General features: G+C 46.1%; 1 protein-coding gene across 1 annotated transcript in view; it reads left to right on the top strand.

Annotated features, from left to right (window-relative positions):
* The window catches only part of LOC144168545 (5'-nucleotidase-like), a 29,200-nt gene extending 10,386 nt beyond the window's left edge, over positions 1-18,814 (top strand). The window contains exons 2-7 of the mRNA XM_077697504.1: positions 997-1,141; positions 1,211-1,411; positions 8,894-9,154; positions 9,234-9,395; positions 18,365-18,562; positions 18,648-18,814. Of these exons, the coding sequence (XP_077553630.1) occupies positions 997-1,141; positions 1,211-1,411; positions 8,894-9,154; positions 9,234-9,395; positions 18,365-18,562; positions 18,648-18,814 (1,134 nt within the window). The remainder of the gene's footprint in view (positions 1-996; positions 1,142-1,210; positions 1,412-8,893; positions 9,155-9,233; positions 9,396-18,364; positions 18,563-18,647) is intronic.
* Positions 18,815-20,437: the final 1,623 nt, after the last annotated feature.

Raw genomic sequence — 20,437 nt, 5'->3', positions numbered from 1 at the left:
AGCTGAATTTAGTTAACCAGCTTTTAATGTTAACAGCTACGGTGCAGTTAAACAATCAATAGATACAAATGGCCCTTAATTTCTCACACTGAATTTGATGTAATATGCTCTGGTGTTCCTAGGTAGCGTTTAGTTTTCGATACCTCGCCTATATACCATCGGATGTTTCTTAATGTTCATTTAAAAGGATGTTAAACTACCTCTTTTAGTATGGGGGTCTGCATGGATTATCAGCAAATCCGATATAAAATTTTCGATCCTAGAGGGGTGACATTAACCTATTTGTCGTTACTTCCAGTGTCTAGGGAATCACGAATTTGATGATGGACCAAAGAACCTTGCTCCTTTTCTAAGAAAAATGAAGGAGTCCCATGTCACAGTTGTGGGAACCCACACGGATTTTTCAAACGACTCCTACTTGAAGGAATACAATCTTGTCAAGTCTGTAGTGACGGAAATAAGAGGCAGGAAAATAGGTATTCTTGGAGCAGTCATTCCTTCCACTAAGTATATCTCCAGTCCAGGTCAGTAACCCTTGCCGTTTAAAGCTGAAATTGTTCTTCATTGTCATGATTTGCAACCTTCGTAAAACACAGGTGATCAGAAACGCTGCCAAAGTTCCTTTTTGCTTCTTTGTGTTGGTCATCAGGGAGGAACATAAGATTGAAAACGGTGAAAACATCTCAAGTGAAGTCTTGAGAAGAGGGCTCTTCGTCCATTGCTCGCACTAGAACAAGCTAAACCTCACATTAGAAGGTGTTCAGGAGGGTTATATTTTACCTTTACACCAATTTAACATTAGGCAGTAATAACATGTTTTGCTGGTGTCACATTCAAGAAAAGGTTTTTAAGTAATCCTGGTTGCATGCGTTTGTTTACGTTCGGCAATCTTCGTAAAATTCTGGTTTCATATGCGTTATTCGAAAATTATTTTATTTCTTAATTTTTCCAGGACCAGATGTAGAATTCTAGGACGAAATTCAGAGCTTTAATAAGGAACTAGTGAAACTGAAACAGCAGAAAGTGAACATAATTATTGCCATCACGCACAGTGGGTTCTCACGAGAAATCAATATTGTGGATAAAGTTACCGAAATAGACGTCTTGGTTGGCGGACATACAAATACATTTCTTTATACAGGTAAGAACCTGAAAAAAATTCACAATTTTCTTTCATGTTTCCTGAATTACTACTTCTTTTCACTTTTAGGAAATGACCACCCAAAGGAAAATAAACCCGATGGTCCGTACCCCTATGTTGTGAACAGAACCGGTGGGAGCCAGGCGGTCGTAGTGCAGGAATATTGGTTCGGAAAGTTTCTTGGTAAACTGGAACTAACGTTCGACGAGCAAGGTAAAATAACAAGCTACGGAGGAAATCCAATATTGCTGGACGCTAATGTAAAAGAAGGTAAGCATTTTCCACAATTTTTAGGTGTTTTCGCGGCAAAAGACCAAATTAGCTATTGCCTCCGGAAGCTATTGCCATGTGTCTCCAACATACTAAATCAATTGGGAATTACACATTTCAAAGTTCCACTGGCCTAACAATTGAACGAAGTGCATTGTGATGTTTGATAGAGGACTCAGCTGCATCAGTAAAAAGTTTCATTTGTTTGTTGATTTTGGTTAAACACTATGGTAAGGGAGTGTTACTGAAAGGTTATTTTGGTTTGACTGTTTACAAGCCCAATCCATGTCGTCGAATACAACACTTGTCGCGGTTTCTCAGTGAATAAAGGCTAAGCTCAAGGACACGGGTGCGACTAAACCGAAAACGCCCGTGTGTCGAGTTTTCGGTGTATACGCGGCCCCCAGGTGCTCGAAATAAATCCGGAACCCGTCACTACGTCGCGTCTCCTAGCACGGGTGCAGCTTCAGTGTGTAACAAAGTTAAACTTGGATTTTTTGACGTCCAAAAACCCACCAAGTTCGTTTTAATACGGCGCAACACACACACACACACACACACACAAAAACGCATCGCCGATACGACTCTGGATTCCTATGCTCAGGAAGTAGAGCCGATAACTTCACATCACAGGTGAAGGCGGAAATAGGAGCGTTTTGTAAACTAAAATTTGTTTTGGCATCTGATGCGGTGTTTTTCACGCGAGAGAAATTCATCCCGTTAAGGTAACAATACAGCGCAGCATATCCGCCCGTTTGAAAAATTGGCCGCGTGTCCGCTTACTTGCCTGCGAATGTCGTAGAAAGACGATAGCCATGTGCCGCCGCTGCCACGCTGATTGCATGTCTTCTCTTTTCCGCCCATACTGTCACGCTCTTCCCCTTCCGTCTAGCTCCTTCCGAGATAAAGACGGTGTAGGTTTGCTCCAGTCAATTCAATTTTAGCGCTCTCCACTGCTCGCGCGTTATCAATTGTAACCTTTCGTTACAGTTCGGCTCCCTGGAGGGCTAGTGTCACGCGTGGTTGGGCGGCTGAATCTAGGGACACACAGAAAGCCAGCCAGCCAGACAGACAGAGACACACAGAGACAGACAGAGACAGGCAGAGACAGACAGAGACAGACAGACAGAGAGACAGATAGAAATTTTTGCGTTTAAATAGCCCAAGAAAGATTACCATTTCTAAAACGTGGGTCGCTTAGGAAAGGTACACGCGACAAAAATTTTATCTTTGCGTCCCTAAGCAGGGCGAGACAAACTCAGGCAACATCAAGCCTGGTTTGAACTTGCCAGCCAATTGAAATGCGAGAAGAAATAAATAGCTGGCGTTACCTACTTTAAGGAGCCATGAAGACAAAATACAAGTTTGTGTTATTCGAAAGATTTCGTGTTTTATAGTGCTCCCAGCGCTTGTACGAATGCAAACGATGCTTTATTCACTGAGAAATTATTAAGCTGTGTGAGTGTTATAGAAGCGCAATCAAACACTTCCCCTCATGCCCTGGCACTATGGTAAATGCTTCAAAAATCTCACAGGGCCTTTTATATTTCGCGCCGAACAAAATAGTATTTTCCTCGCAGGCAACATCACACTTACATCTGGCGCAGTGGGGGGCAAGATTCTCTACTGTGCTGACTTGCTGGCAGGCATAAGTATGTTCCCGGAGTCTGTCGTTAATACGACGGCCCGATGGTCCAATGTAAAAGCGATTGCAAGCCAAACGTATCTCGTGTATTACTCAGTGTAAGCCACAAAGTTGCGCACGTTCTGTACGTTGTTTTCCTTAGATGCGCTGATTTCTTTTTTTCGAATAAAATCAATTGTCAGTGCGCAGTACTCACTTCAAAGTGTATGTTTTTTCTGTGTCGTTTTCGTAAGCAATACCCAGCGTATTTTAATTGATCGATTGTGGGGGTTTAACGCGCCGACGCAACGAAGGCGATGAGGCGCGCCGTAGTGGAGGGCTCCGGATTAATTTTGAACCCAGCGTATTTTCCCATAATTTCCCTTCAAAAGCGCTACCACCTTTTACAACACCCACCCCGTATAGGACAACTCATTTGATTTAGAGAAAACTTCTATAATTCGAGAAACAAGCTCTGTACTGGTGTGTGGCGTCCTACGAGGTGTTATCAATAAGCTCCGAGTCCGTTTTTTCTAGTATGGTTAGGAAGAAAGTACAAGGCTATACGCACAGTTGCAGAAAACACCGTTCTTTATTTAAGGGTGTGTCAAAAGGCATGGTCGTTTGTGTGCATAGGCAACTCTTCAACTGGTACTATTTTCCCTACGCGTCTTACCACGTCTTTGATATCCCCATGAACAACTACTCAAACCCAAAAGCGAACCAATTGGCAACTTGTGCTTCAAGATTACCCGAGAACAATTTACAACACTGACGAATACTCCACGTGTCTTGTCGGACAGTGAAACAACGCTTAAACGAAGACTAAAAGAAAACACTGTCTTTGTTTAAGCGTTGTCTCACGGATTTATGATGAACAAACTAGCGCAGAACCAAACGCTAGTTACTGTTATTATACATTCCAGGCAATCTTCGCGTGTCATTTTGCTGTCTAGTTTGTTTCCGGCTACTGGCAACGGAGCAGGAACACCACGCCAGAGTATACCAAGAGTTCTGTCCGCGACCTGGGTTTTTAGGCACGACTCTTAAAGGCTTAAAGGAAACCATAATCTTAACACTGAGAGGCATTCAGAACGAGTGCGTCAAGAAATGCGAAGCGTTATAAGTTGCAATCTTCTTTTCAGACTCCATTAGCACCAAGCGAAGATAACGGGGCACACGCCGGAACTCTCTTCGGCGAGCCGTACTTAACAAAGTAATGGCGAGTGCTTTTATGGGACAATAGTGCCCAAGCAAAAACGCGCGGCGAAGACCTCAGGACGTAAATCTGGTCAGTTAGATGTACACGGAAGGGAGACAATATTTTTCCGGGCTGTGAACTCCCGTTTCACTTAATGTCCTCCGTCAGATGCCTTAAAATCAGGCAGTAGAGCACAATAACGACTATCTGGCTTTGTGGGGACAAATTCATGATGCTCAACGCCGTAAATGCGAAAACGCCAAGGAGGATGCGTTTGCTCGGACTGCAGACTAGCCTCGCCTTTTTCGGTTGCAGAAATCGGAGTCGCCACGGCTCGCCGTTGAAACACATTAGTACTAAAAAAAAACTCCCAAGCATTTCCCCGAGGGTGAACATGGTTAAGTGCGAATGCACGGGGTGATGCTATGAGGGGGAGTAAAGTTAAAATCCGTTGGCATTCGCCCGTGAGCGCGCGCGAGCCGACCCACGGAGGTCTGGCAGTTTATCGCTGCATATATAGGGGGGTACGCCGCGCCGAGCGCGCCGAGCCAGGTGGCTGAGAGAGGAGGCGAGCGCAAGGGGAGAGGGACAGCGGCGCACGGCAGCTGCAGCCGAGCGAGGGGGAGAGGAGAGAGTGTGACGTCACGGTGGAGAGAGAGGCGCGCGGCAGCTGCTGGGGAGAGGAGGCGCGCTGTGACGTCATACCATGACGTCACGGCGCGAGGAGCGGTGCGGGGAGCGGCGCGCACCCGCGCAGCCACGGCGAGGAGGCGGAGCGAGCGCGGTCACGTGGTGAAGTGACGTCACCACGCCGTTGCTACCGACGCTCCTCTCCGCTCCACGCCGTTGCTAGGGAGAGGAGGACTGCGGACGCCGCCGCCGCCGCCGCCGGCGGTGGAAGGTTTGGGGTCGCTTATAAAGTACATTCGCACTTAAAAATGTCACTCGCCTTTTCATTTCAACTTGGGTTTGCCAAGATGAAAGCGTCGCGTTACGTCGATTCTCAGCTCTGTGTGGGACCCGCAATTTTTTTTAAGTGCCCATTTTGGGTTTAGCGCTGATGTCGCTATGTTAGGAATGCCGCTCTCGATGTGCTACGACATTGAAAGGCACAATCCGGAATATGCGTATTGGTTAACCCGGAAAGTCAATTATTTCACCTTGCGCCGTTCGAAGGGGAAAGAAGCCAGGCTTTATATGGTGCCAGTGAGAACGTAGTAGGCTGTCTCGATCCCGTGGCGTACACGCTGCTTCCTTTGCGCTCTCTTCAGCCTGTTGTTTTATGTATATATATCAGCCCAAATAGGCGGGGAGGACATCTGTTCGCTCGCATTAGTTTGTGACACCAGATGAACCACATGAGTAACATCATAGTCTCCAAGCGGTAAAAAGTTGGGAAAGGCAGAAAATCTCTCTCAGACGAAACATTAGAAAATTACAGGGCAAAGAATGGATTGAGGTGACACAAGCGGATGATACCAATGGGAGAGGCCTTCGTCCTGCTGTGGACCTGAGCAGGCTGATAATGATGATGAAAATAGGAGTGGTGGGAACTTGAAAGACTGTGGGAGACGAACCCTCGTCCTGCCTCGTTCTGCAGGAGCCTCCTCCTGCAGAGGGCAGATGACAGACTGATGAAAATTACGCACACGACGGGGAAAACTTTTGCTCTAGCTAGTATAGGTCACGTGAACATGTTCTGCAGCCGATGCGCGTAGTCTTTGCCCTTCCTATCACGCAAGTCGGCTGGTGAGCACAAAGACGCGGGTTCGATTCCACGCCACGGCGGCCGCTTTTCTGATGGAAGCGAAGAGCAAAAAATGCACGCATCCACACGAAGAGAATCATGACGAGCGGGCGAAGCACTGGGGATCGTTCTTACCCTAAATTACCCGGGAGATTTCCCACTCGCGCATGTAAATAAGTGACAACGCGTGTGTGCAGTAAATACAATTCCAATCCGATCCAATACAATACAATTCAATTTAATCCAATCCAATACATATCAATCCAATTCAAATTCAAATCCAATTCAATTTAATCCAATCCACTCCGATCCAATCCATTTCAATCCAATCCAATGCTCCTCGCGCATGCGGAGCACGGATCTCCAAGAGCCACGTGAAACTGCTCAACGTCTCCCTCTCTCTCTAACGTGTTGTGAATCTCTCTTTCTCTCTCTAACCTTTGGTGAACCTTTATTTTGTTCTTGGTAACCTTTCGTGAACCTTTTGTTCACAGATGTTTCGATTTACACGGTGCGGTGCGTCTCTCTTTCTCCCCCTCCCCTCCTCTCTGTCTCTCTCTAACCTTTTATGAACCTTTTTTTTGTTCTTGTTAACCTTATGTGAACCTTTTGTTCACAGATGTTTCGATTTACATGGTGCTGTGCGTCTCCCTCTCTTTCTCACTAATCTTTTGTGAACCTTTTATTTTGTTCTTGTTAACCTTTTGTGAACCTTTTGTTAACATATGCTTCGATTTACACGGTGCTGTGCCGTGAGCACGGATGCCGAACGCCAGAGAAGCCTCGGCCTTAAGGTGCTTCGCCCCTAAAACGCCCGTGTGTTCGAGATTTCGGCGCACGTTAAAGATCCCCAGGTGGTCAAAATTATTCCGGAGCCTTCCTCTACGGAGTGCCTCATCGCCTACGGAGCGCAACCTCACAATCAATCAATCAATCAATCAATCAATCAATCAATCAATCAATCAATCAATCAATCAATCAATCAATCAATCAATCAATCAATCAATCAATCAATCAATCAATCAGTCAATCAATCAATCACGCAAGTCCGGGTAAACTCGTTTTGCTAAACCACCGACAAAGCCGCCGCAAATCTGTGGCACGCCTTCCTCGAGCTCCTATGATGCTCCTTGGCCCAGCAAATCAGCTCGCCGATTCGGAGTCTCGCGCTAACGAGTACTTATGGACCGAGCCCGACAAATAATATTACCTTGTGTGCCACATGGCTCACGCAGAAATAAAAATTCGCAAAAAAGGCGGCGCTTCTGGCTCTTGCTACCGATTTTTTAGCGTAAGCTACACTGGCTGAGGTTGAACAGTTTCACGTGGACCTTGAAGGGCGGTGCTGCGCAAGCGCGAGGACCATTGGATTGGTTTGGATTGGATTTGATTTGGATTTGGATTGGATTGGAGTAAATGGGATTGTATTGGATTGGATTGGAAATTCAATCCAATTGGAGTACGGGTGTGTAGAGAATTGGGTCTGCACAATCGCCGGTCTGCGCATTCCAGAGGAGTGACGTTATAGCCGTGGCAGACGCACTGGCACCGGCGCGTGCCCACCTGTGCGCCTCCGTTGCGCAGTAGCCGAGCTTGAAGTTACGCCGGAACCGCTTGATAGCCGTTTCGCGTGGCTCCTGGAGAGCCGTGCTGCGCATGTGCGAGGAGCAGTGACTGGACTGGACTGGACTGGACTGGACTGGACTGGACTGGACTGGACTGGACTGGACCGAACTGGACTGGATTGGACTGGACTGAACTGGACTGGACTGAAATGGACTGGATTGGATTGCATTAGAAATTGTTTTAGCAGCAGTAAGCATTATAATCAGCTAATCCTAGACAAGCAGGAAACCTAAAAATAACCAGCTGAACCTTAGCTCACGCTACGTATATCCTGGCATAGCCGAGCTAATTGACTGCTAATTTTTTCTTCTTTGCGTGGCCAAAGCCGCCAAACTTGCCCAGGGCTGTCGCATGGCTCCTCCTTGAATTTATAACAAGGAACAACGCTTTATTAGTATAGTCATAATGTCAAAATGACAAGAAATGAGCTCGTAGAATGACCGCTCACTTATCACATCAAGACTATTTGTGCATACAATACACAGGATAGCTTTTCCCCCTCCCTCCTTCCCTCACTCACTAACACTCGCTCAGCTGGTCAGACGCACATATGCACACGCTACCAATATGCTCACGTTTTTCACGTGGCCTTCTTAAAAAAGCCGCCCGCATCTTCCCACGGGGGGAACTCGAGTAAATGCGTCGCATCTACTCGAGTCAAGCAAAGCGTCACGTCAAGCGAAAGCCAAGCAAAGACGCCCTTGACTGAACTCCGAACGCGCGCTCCGCCGCTTATATACGTTGAGGGGACTGCGTAAGCCGGTCCCAGTCGACGACGTTGGCGTACTTGTAAAGCGGCGTGGACTCTAGGTGTTTGAGTTAAGCGCGGATGTGGCTTCGCCGGAGAACGGCACACCGGTTATATGCGCAGCGCGCCCGAAGGAGAGGAAACCGCGGAAGAGAGAGTACTGCACATGCGCCGGCCCCAGCGCGTCTGCCGCGGCTATGACGCAACCCAATCCAACGCAATCCACTTTAATCCAATCCAATCCAATCCAATCCAAATCTAATCCAAGCCAAGCCAAGCCAATCCAAGCCAATCCAATCGAATCCAATCCAATGCCCCTGGCGAGAGAGTGTTCGAATCCAATCCAATGCCCCTCGCGAGAAAGTGTTCGCTATCGCCTCGACTCGACGCGCATGCGCAGTGAGCGTGCGGACTACGGACGCCAACGCGGGTGACATCGTGAGTTACTGAAATGCTCTGCATTTAAAATAAAGCGTGAGTGTTCGCTTTATGACAAACCGAATCATAGTATATATGACATACTTTTTTTTTTTCAGATGTCTGCATGGTTTCTGTTCTGAAGCCTTTCAAAGAAAAGGTTGCAGTGCAAATGGAGAGGAATATTGGGGCAACGAAGGTTTGCATGGAGCACGCGGAAGGCGTTTGCCGTTTGCAAGAGTGTAACCTTGGAAACCTCATCGCCGACTCATTCTTTCACTACTACGTCAACAGAGAACGAAGAGAGAGTGCAGCCTGGTCAACACTGAATGGAGCAGTAGTCAACTCCGGCGGCATCCGCACAGCTCTACCTAGCTTCTGTGAGTGCACCGATTCGAGCTACAAGCAGTGCAACTAAAAAGGTAATCCGATTTTTTTACATTCTCTCCTTGATTTTAGCCAACATCACTTGGGGAGATGTGGTTACAACGTTACCGTATGGAAATTCACTAGTGACAGTCACGCTCAATGGCAGCTTGCTATGGCGAATGTTTGAGCATTCGGTCTTTAATTATACCACTGACAAAGACGAACGAAGAGGGCGGTTTCTTCAAGTTTCTGGTGAGTGGGTTTTTCTTTGTGTGTACTGAAGCTTCACGTTACTCCAAATGGCATACCACCGAACTGTAGCAATGTTTGACCGAGATTGGTAATCAGTTCTGCTCTTGAGGAAGCTTTTTAAGTGGGAAACAGTGTTCGTACAAGTTTCTGTTTTGCAAAAAAAAAAATGAAATGAACGACCATGAGTGGTTCAAGGAAGGTCTTATACGGTGAATTACCGCACTCTGCTCAACTTACCATAGCAAAAAAGTTAGCTTTGCTGTTGCGATGAGCAGTGGTTGCCCCTGCCATATTGTGTTGTGTGAATGCCTAAACTTCCGAGGCAAATATTATATTTACTTACAGACTCACAAGTAAAATCTGGTACCAGTAATGTAAGTACTTGTCACGGTAATGCGATGAACAGCATCTGCTATAACTGATGCTATGATATGCGCGTAAATTGGTTATGTTATGTTGCTTCTATGCATGTAAAACGCAGCCTATAACGAGTGCCCCATCATTATATTTTCCTAAAAAGACAGTACGGATGCGCCCTTTTTTTATTTTATTCCACCAGCATTCCGTACCGATGAAATTATGTTTTGCTTCTCACATTTACACTTATAAACGCCGATAACTATTTCATAATAGAAAAGCAGCGTGGTTGATACTGAGCCCTCTTCTTCGGAGCACTTTACCAAACATGCACACATTCGTTTGTTGCCTTCAAGCTCAGCCTTATCGAAAAGATTGAATCCCTAAATTTTCAGGACGTTTTGAGGGGCACCTCTTTTTTTAACATCTGTAGTTTTTTAAGAACGTGTAACAAGGAGCGTCGAGTATCTTAAATCTCTTAAATCAGGCGACGAAAAAATAGCCGCGCGAAATATTACTGCTCTATGCACAAGAGAGAACTTATTAATTTGCTGAAAAGCTTTATCTCCTCTTTCACTCTGCTTTTCAAAATTTTTGCATTGTTTACGGGTTTGGTGACGTCGCAACTGTAATATATCTGTTATTGGCCAGCTTCCTAATAGTGTCATCTCTAAACTGATTTGGTTGCCACTCTTGAGAATAACGCAACAAAAGCCAGGCCTATTTGCTGTGACGGGCACTTCACGCAGTGTTGCTACGTTCTAGTGATAACTACAGTTTTCGAAGCACTGCCAGGAACTATGGAAAAAGTGGGAGCGCTGATCGGTATGGCTGCAGGATTCTCTTAAGCAAAGTGCAAACTTCAAATCCCAAGTAACATATTTGACTTGCCAGAGCCGCTGCAGTTACATCGCCAGGGGAAAAAAGTTTGGGTCACTAGAGATGTAGTGGAAAATGAAACGGCTGACTTTATTTGAAATAACTGAGGTTTACTAGTAGACGGACCCCATCGTGGACATTGGAAGCCAGGTGCTTTGAACTTCTGACTTGAGGAATTGCGCCATCATCTGCCAGCGCGCCAGACATCACAGCACTTGCGACCACGTCGACATAGTCCTAAAAGGAGACATACTTCAAAACGTCCACATTTGGGCCGGTGTCCCGATCTTCGATTGTAGGAAGCTGGCTTCCCTGCAGCGCTTGGATTCCAGAGCACGCAGTGACGGTATCATTTTGTGGTGGTAAGCGCTCTCACTTCTTCCTAAGCACGCTGTGTAGGCCAAGGCTGTACGTCGTTTACTGCACAGCGGGTGCGTTTCTCTGCCCGTTTGCCAGGCGCGAAACCAATTCCATATTATCCATATTAGGTTCCATATTATCCGATATGGAACCTACTCGCGTTCAGTTTACCGGGCTTTTACAGCAGATCGTCTTTGTTGGGCTACTTAAAACCGGAAATCTTGGTATATCCGTCTGTCTGTCGGTCCTTCCGTCCGTCCGTCCGTCCGTCCATCCGTCCATCCCTCGACTCAGCCACGTGGCCAAGGTTTAAAAGGATCCCTGAAGTAGTTTGTATAGGCAAAACCTTTCAAACTAGGGAATCTGGTACCATGCTTGTCAACACTGCTGATCAAAAAGAATTCATTAGGCATACATAAGTGGCACTACTTTTATTAAAGATAGATGTGTGGTCAAATTTTAAAGCTTCAGTGTTCTCACAGATGGCGTCTGTAACACGAAAACGCCCTCCAGGAAAACCAGCTTTCGTCGACGATGATGACGGATTATCGTGGGTTAAGTAAAAGAAAAAACCCTTCCCGTGGGAAGGGTTTCGAGCCCGGGTCCCTTGTGTCATGACAGCGGCGTCTATCCGGTTTCGCCATTTCGATATTGTCGGAACACAGTCCAAACAGACAACAACCAAAGAATCCGTCACGTAAATGCTTCGCGTTCAACCATCGTCGTCGTTAGACGGAGGGGTGCAGGATTTTTGTAATAGTAAATCAAAAGCATCACGTTGAAACAACGGTTTCACCTTATGTCCAGAAAAAAGCTCTCGCCCGGGCCTAAAGCATGCGGCGGCTTCTCAAGTCCAACTAAAGCGAAAAGTATCAACAGATAGCGCGCGAGCAGTGCGAATGCGAGAAAATTGAATTGAAGTGAGAGAACCTCTACTGTTGTTATCGTGGAAGGAGCGAGGCGGGAGGGCAGGAGCCTGAGAGGGGGGAAAGGGAGCGACGAGAGGCAATGACGTCAGGGAAGGCAGAAGATTATTGTCTTTGGACGGCATTTGCTGTGAAGTGAGCAGATACGCGGCCGATTTTTTTGTGTCGAACGAAAAAAAGACAGCATTGTGTCGAACGAAAAAAACATACGGGTTCGGTTACGCTTCGGGTACGGGTGAAATTACTGCATTCCGGTTCAGTTCCGGTTCGACAAAATTATTTACCAAACCGGTCCGACAACCAGTTCGCAAGCCTGAACTGGTTCGCGAACCGGTTCGGAAAGTGTAATTATAACTAAGTGTGAAAGAAATTTGTGGTTCAAAGGGACCGTGACCAGAAGTCTGCAAGTTACGTTCGTTCAAAATATCTGTATGCCTCAATAGAAATGATTCCGAACTTGATGGCAGCTTTAAACAATTAGGCTAGATAGGCGGGAAAATAGGAGAATATTCGAACTAATCTCGCGGCGACCGCTAGGCAGTCAACAAAACCAAGAAAATGTTTAGCCGTCGTGTGTGCGTGCGTCGCGGCGACCGCCCAGCGTCCCCTGAGCACGTTCAAGCCAAGCATGTCTACTTAGGGGTACTGGCCAAGATATGCAAAGAAAAAAAAATAAGCTGCAGCGTTCGCCGAAATTGTGGCAACAAATTTCTCGGAACGAGAAAGACTCCAGTGTTCGCCGTAATCGTGGCAACACTTGCTCGGAAGGAGAAAGAAACGTCATAGCGTACGCCCCTTCACGGTGACGTCCAATGAATATCACCTCCAAAAAATGACGGGACAATGACGGGCACTTATAGCGACAATGACGGAGTGAAGGTCGTTGCGGCAGCGAAAAAAAATCAAATCGGCTGCAATCGTGGACTAAAACCTTGTTGATGGTCGTCAAGGTCGCGCACAGCTTCGCTACCTTGAGGTGTTACGCGTTAATGGGACCTACGTTGATTTTTTCCCTACGGGTCTCGTCCCTCTCCATCATGCAGGCTTCCACCTCTTCCGGGCACTTAAGTAGGGGAAGTACATACAAGACCGTATGCGCGCAGAGTTATTGCTTTGAATTTGGCGTCAAATTCTCATAAGGGAAAGGCAAGCAGACGTAAAAAAGGGCACACAGGCCCCATTAAACAAATACGCAGACATGCATACAAAATATTTTTGGTATCACGAAGGCTATATATGTCTGGCTGCAGCGTAAATTTTACCTGCACATAAGCACGTGAGCCGCGGGGCCTCCCCCAGCTCAACTTTTCCCCCTCCATACACCCTCTCTGGTACGGTTGTGTGGCCGCTATGATCTGTGTGGCCGCTGTTGTGGCGAGAGGAATAACGGTTGTGAAAGAGTGGTTGGCGGGGGCGGGGAGAAGCGTTGGAGCGCGCCGAGTAAAGCGGCTTCACCGGAAATTTATTAAGGGGGGGGGGGGATATTTTTATTTCATTTCTTTTATTTGCCAAATTTATTAATATGAAAGATCATCAGACTGTTTGTACCCGTAGCCAACGGCGACTTCTGGGTCAAAAAAATGCAGTGATGCAGGCTTTAAGCTAGAGAAAATTAAATACGCATAACATTTCAATATACAAACTGTTGTACAACACGAGTACAAGTGCTTTAAAACACGCCATCTCAGCGCCTAGCAACAATAAAATTTATAATGGCGATAGTCTGAAAAGGTGCACGAGCGCAAACAAATCACTACAATCGACATACTATCATTAGAAAACAACTAACAAATATTGAAGTAGCTATACAATACGAATACCGGTATTTACAAATACAATACAAATACAAACATTCAATGACAGTCCACAACAAGATTCACAATCCAGATCACCAGCCCATATACCATCGAATGCGCAAACCAAATAACCATCCATCCCGTATGGTATTTCTATGAACAGAAAATGACATACCAGGAAAAAAAGAATCGCAAAGTTAGCTCGCACCATTTAGGCTTGGATAATTTTTTTATCGAGGTGTTAATGCTTTGGGCATTCTTTATTTCAGGTTGCAATCTGTTACATATTTTTCACTTATAAACGGCAACTGACGTTGTCCGTACGCGTTTTTTTGTGGGGGCAGATTGAAATTACCAGACACAGCCTTTCCATGGGGCCGAGAAGTGGTGTAAAACAAGGATGCGTAGAAAGGGTTATTGTGTCATATTTACAAGAGTCGCGGATGTTATTTGCACAGCTGGCCGTCTTTGCTTGACGCATTGCATCAAAAGGTAAAATTTGCATATCGTGAAACAGCGGTTGACTCGGATGATCATGCTTAGAGTTTGTTATTATTTTTAGAGATGGTTTCTGTAATTTCCGAATAGGTTCTAGCCCTTTGGGGGTCGAATGTTTTCGCCAAATGCGACCCCCCGGGGTCGATTTTTGTTATTGCTGATTTAAATTCTTCGGATGAATCTAGTTCAAGAAAAAATTATCGTAATTTTTTAGGGTGACCAAAGTGACAAAACATCGTTTGTGTTGTTACATACGGGTGGTTTATTTATGAGTAACACAAGAAAAATTCTAAATAAAAACGAGAGACTAACAAGCCGGCACCTTTTAAGTGAATAGAAATCAGATAGACATCAGTTTCGCCGGCGCAAAAAGTGGGAAGCGCCCGGAGGACGATACCAAAACCAAATCCGGAACCAAACCAAATACCAAATCCGGCCGCGTGCGCGCGCGCGCGCACACGGCCGGATGCGCGAGCGATAGACGGCGCACCGCTCGTATAAAATACCAAAAAAAAGGAGAAAAGAGCCTCATCAGTTCTGCATGCGCCCTTGGTCTGCAAGAAGAGAGAGGCGCCCGGTGGGCGATACCCAGCGCCATAGCGACAGCCGGCGCGCCGCTGAAGTAAGTCATCAAAAAAAAAAAAAAAAAAAAGCCATCGGTGAAAGAAAATAATTTTACGTATTTTCGCAGTGTGGCAGCACATGCCTAACAAGAGTAAGGTCCGACCTTAAACAAGAGAAGTTTGCGAAAATAGAGCGTGTTTTAAACATACAAGCGATGATGTAATATAATACGTTATTGACTATTTTGAAAGTGTTTGCAGAGGACGTACCTATAGTACGTCCGTGACCCTGAAAGGTTCTAGGTAAGTCTTGTAAGTCCATTGCAAAGATTAAATGTAATGTGTAATGTGAGAGTGAATGAATGCGAAGTATAATGTTCGTGAATGTCTCTATCGTGAACTTAATATCTCTATCGAAGTAGTTTCAGGCCTGTAGCAAAGCATAACATCTTTACGCTAGCGTAGTACAAACTTCGGTTGGCTAAGGCGTTGCGCTACTGAGCACGAGGTCGCGGGTTCGATTTCCGGCCGCGCGGCCGCTTTTCTGATGGAGGCGAAAAGCAAAAACGCCCGTGTGTACGAGATTTCGGCGCACGATAAAGATCCCCAGGTGGTCAAAATTAACCCGCAGCCCTCCACTACGGCGCGCCTCATCGCCTGCGTTGCGTCGGCGCGTTAAACCCCCACAATCAATCAATCAAATACAAACTTCGGTAACGTGATTTTCCCAGTTTCAGTGGTTATCAAAATTAATGCCATGGTACTGGTAAGTGGTTGCATGAAGAAGAGAGTCGTTCTTGATAGTTATTTTGATGGAGGTAACGTTTACGGTCTTGTTACGTGAAAGAAAAATTGTATATTTAGTTTTATTGGTAATAATCGTTAACTTCTTGGCATAAAACTATTTGGACATTCTTGATAACTGCGAGTTTGTTTTAGATTCGGTTTCTTTGAGATTGTTACCTGTAATAATTATTCCCGTGTTGCCAGCAATAAACTGGTTCGCAGTACAAAAAGGGATCATTTGCAAAGGAGAAATGGTGCCTGCAGAGAAGCATATGGTTATCAACGCCTACTCATCCCCTTCAGCGCATCTGTCGCTGAAAATCGCCTCTTTTGTGTTAAAGAAAATGGCCGCTTGACCACCTTGCGCAAGACTCTCGTGCAGTGCTTGATCCGAATCGGTTTTCCGAGTTTGCTCAATCTATTTGACTTTGTGAACAAAATGACGCCACATGGATTTTGAACTCTGAGCACACTTCACCGCGTCCACGGGCGCCATCCCCAGAACGAGAACACAATCGCGAAGGAAAGGACATTCCACTTCGGCATTTAGGTACCTAACGATCCACCATTTTACTTCCCAGCGTGTGCCGAAGAATGTCTGTGTTTCGTATAAATAGTAGTGGGCGCTGTTGCATGCGAGAAAAGCGGGCTCAGGCGTCTCCCGGAAGCCTTGCCCCACAGGCTGCATCCCCCGCCGTAGGTCATAAAAAAGACCCGAAGACTCGTGCCGTGTCATAACGGGAAACATTCCTGCGTTAAACCGAAGAAATCTTTCAAACCGGTGGGCACAGGAAGAGCTCATACACGTCTCAATACGTTCGTCCCTGGCTTGGCGCTCGCGGGGGTTACGATAAACAGCGGCAGGAGAACGTGCGCTTGAAAGTTCAAGTAAAGCCTTCGGGGCTTCGCAGGGAGAAGGAACTCCTACAAAGACTTCTCGAATGTTACGAGCGCAATAGCGATTTCTTTCGAAAGCGACTGGGTCCGTGATCCCCGGTTAAGGCCCTCTGACGTGGCAAGCACTCAGGTTAAAGGGATTCTGCAACACTTGCGATACACGCCAGAAGCATTGTGAAAGCTATACAGTTACGGCCGGCACTGAGCGGCACTGCGGGATTTGCTTGTCGTCACAAATCCGCGTTCCCTTTCTGCTTCCCTTTTGTGGCTTTTTTTAAGTGGCTATCGAGTGCGTCTATTGCTGAAACTGAAAGAAAGCCGGCCAATAGCCGCTACACTGCGGTACTGACGTAATTCGTGCGTTAGAACAACGCCAAGACCGGGAAAGAGAAAATGTTTTTGAGCATGTTTCGAAGTGATTTTTTGAGCATAAAACAGTAATCTGAGGTACTTTGTGATCGCCTGCTCTAACTACTAGCTGGGTTTGTTGACTACGTTCTGAAAGCACTTATGATTTTGAAAATAAGTTTGAAAAAGTATGGCACGGTCCCTTCAACAGTAAAGAGCCAAAGCGCTCCGGTACCGCACGGAAGAAAGAGTCCGGCTGGTAGTCCAAGTACAAGAAACCCTGTATGGTGAGCTTGAGCTCAACGTTCAGAAGCCCTACACCTCCAGTCTCCTGACTCCAAAGCAGCTTGGAGCGACGCATTGGCTCCTACGCTCATCGCCAGAGGTAGATGGCTCATGACCTGTGCAAGTTTGGGAATCGTACCGGTGTGGATCGTTGTGATGCGCTCTCCGCCCGGAATGGCAGGGTACATGAGAGCATTGAAGATTTCGGCCTTCGAAAAAAGGCGGGTGTGACTCACTCTCCATTTATTGAGTTTACTCTCCACAGCCCCCAGCATCCCTCCACATCTAGACGCACACCCATTCCTTAGGTAGGGGTTTACGCCGAGGTATACTTCCCAGCAATGTCTTTCCATTTTTTTTAGATGTTTTATAGTGAACCTCGTAAATGGGTTGTGACCTTCGATTGGGATACGAGTGTCCGAGATATGCAAAGCAGGAAATGGTGTGTGGTAACTACGCAAGCAGCAATATGAGAAGTAACCAAGCACGTTTCAGCTTAAAGTGCTCAAGGGCGGTGGGCGAAGCAACCGGAAGTGGAAGGAAACGTCGCGAAGTGAAAAGGATGATGATGACTTTAATGAGAGGACAGATGCGCACCACCGGACGCGAGCCGGTGCATATAATGAGCGCGCTGCTTTCCATGCGACACCTGTTGCAAAATGTCTTTTTGTGCGGTGTATACGGTGGTGGAGTGCACCGTCTACATTAACAGCACGTGTGAAACATAGCGGCGCACACACGGCATGTTTTCTCTACCATTGAACACTATGAAGCTTTGGCATTCACTACATCCCAAGAAGTGCTTAGGTGTGCTGGAATTTTTGTTATGCCGATGGGTTAATGAGAGCGGGCCATTCAAGAATTCGTGCCACCTTGGCGGAAGCAAGGCTTTTCATTTTCTACCTTTCTTCGAAATTTACTTAACTGGAAAACGCTAGAGACGTCATTAATAAAGCAACAAACCGCTTCTTAGAGAATGCATTCGCAATAGAATATAAGTACCACGAAATTATCAATTATCTTTTTAAACGGGGACTTCAGTTAGCGCTGCGCGCACAGTTTCTTGAACTTCTTGCGTCATTTTTGCTTGAATTGTCGCTATACGATAAGTAGTTGTAGGCGCAATTTTTCCGAAACACGCAATTACGATGTTTGTTTTCAGACGTTTCTTTTGGTTTTGATACATTCAAGCTTTATTTTTCTGTTCTCTTCGACTTCATAGGAATGGGCAGTACAATAATAACGAACATCGGGGTTCTTCTTTGCACACGCAGGATTTCGAGTGGAATACAACTTAACGCAACCAAATGGATGTCGTGTCGTCTCTATCAGAGTGCTTTGTGCAAACTGCAGCGTTCCAAAGTATGAACCACTCCAGTGGGCGAAGACATACAAGATAGTTGCGCAAAATTTTATAGCAAACGGGGGCGATGGCTTCAAGATACTCAAGGAAGCAAACGTCAGCGATGTTGGTATGTATCAGAACTGTGAGGCAATCTGCTCGGGAGACTGTGGTTAACTGATCAGTTTAGAGTACTCTGTTTTTTCTTTGTATAGGTCCGATCGAATATGAAGCATTGGAGGAGTACATCACCAAAATGTCCCCAATAAAAACACCCAATGAAGGTCGTATTAAACTGACATGGCCACCTGAAGACGAAAAAGTTGTAAAAAACGTAACCTCTAGAGTACGTGAATGTAAGGAGTCATTAGTGCAGAGTTAATAAAAAATAAAAATAATTTTATCTATGTCGCTTTTCTGCAGTTTTTCGAACGTATAGCAAAAGGCCGCTAGGGGCTAAAAAGTTCGAACGTGCTTTACGTTGGCTCCCCGAATTTTCGCCTTTAACATTGGACTACTGGTTCCTCCGCCTCTCAACCTAGCTCCAGAAAAAAAAATTGGAAACTTCTGTGACACCTGTGGATGACACGTTGAACTATTTACCTTGTTTGGATGTTACATGTGATGAAAAAATCTTCTGATAACGTTGGAACGATTAGATGGCCTACTAAGGCATAGCAACCCGAAGTGAGAGCACGTCGCGCGCTCAGCCACCATAAAACCGTTCATATGGAAAGCATCGTTCAAGGTGTCGAAATCGACCCAGCAGAGTTACAGCAATCTGTATGGGCTATTACACGGCGCAAATAAAAAAATTCCGGGCCATCTCCCCTAACGTGGAACGTGAGGAGGGGCAAAGCATGCAGTGTCTAAGTGTGTTCAGAGATTGTAAGTCTCTCTTTTGCCACACGGCGCGCGCCGATTGGGCACCGGAGAAGCGCTGGTGGGAGGAGAAATCGCGTGCTTGCTGAGGCGGTGGCGCCCTCTCGCGTTGAGCCAGATTTAAGCAACTAAATGAGAGACAGTCTGGCCGTAAGTTGTCTTCGTGTCACACGCCGCTGAAGACGAAGAAGTATGCTTTACAGGAGAAAAACTGAGATTTAAAACCCATTTAGAGGCGGAATTTTAGACATTTCTGTATTTAATGCAGTTATATTTTGTTTATTCTGGTATTTTGAATTAGTTTAAATCATGTCAGTTTATTGTGAACCACTTATACCCATTCTACACTTGTTTTTCCCATCGTGTGACAACTTGATTTACCGTGATGACAGGAGATGACGACAGGAGATGCCGACAGCCCGACCCCCTAAGGTGCTCCACCCCTAAAAGCCCGAGCCGGCACAGGCGGAATCCCTAACGGAATTTACGAGGCGCGCACTTTCACCGAAGTCAAGCAGCGCAAACGCTGCAAGCAAGGATCAAGCAACCCCCTATGACTCCGTAGCCGTATTCAGACGTTAAGTTTTCGCTTCAGCTACAAGGCAGGCTGGCCCTTGTATGGGCTACTATATCCGCGCTACCGGACCTCATAGTGAACTTTACGGACCTGAACCCCAAGGATCAAGTAGGCATCCATCAGAGAGGTAACTTTATCGCCGTCAGCACTCCCGCCAAGGAAGATGGAGCCAAATACACCAATATTTCTTACCTGGAGCTCAACGGGCAACGCTACCCAGTGCCAACGCATGTTTCCGCGTGGCGAATACCGTACTCTGCATGATCTTATATCGTACAGATTCTGTTTGAGGGAACAAGAGCACCGTTTTGGGTTCGCTACCGAACGGCAACATACCGAGCGGCAACAATTGTTGAGTGGGAAATCATATTGAGTTTGTTTACACTCCAGCACTTTAATAACACGTTACGCTAATCCCATAATGACACGAGGTGACTATCAACAAAACACGTCAAATCGTTGGAAAGAAGTGTTAAAAAATATATTTCTCCTTGAACTGAATGTCGCACGCGCGCTGACGCCGCCCTGAGCGGAAACGATGTATAA

The sequence above is a fragment of the Haemaphysalis longicornis genome, unplaced genomic scaffold (assembly GCF_048455015.1).
Source record: "Haemaphysalis longicornis isolate Haplotype H1 unplaced genomic scaffold, Haemaphysalis longicornis Haplotype H1 scaffold_2, whole genome shotgun sequence".
NCBI lineage: Eukaryota > Metazoa > Arthropoda > Arachnida > Ixodida > Ixodidae > Haemaphysalis > Haemaphysalis longicornis.
This window is presented reverse-complemented; position numbering and strand designations above follow the sequence as displayed.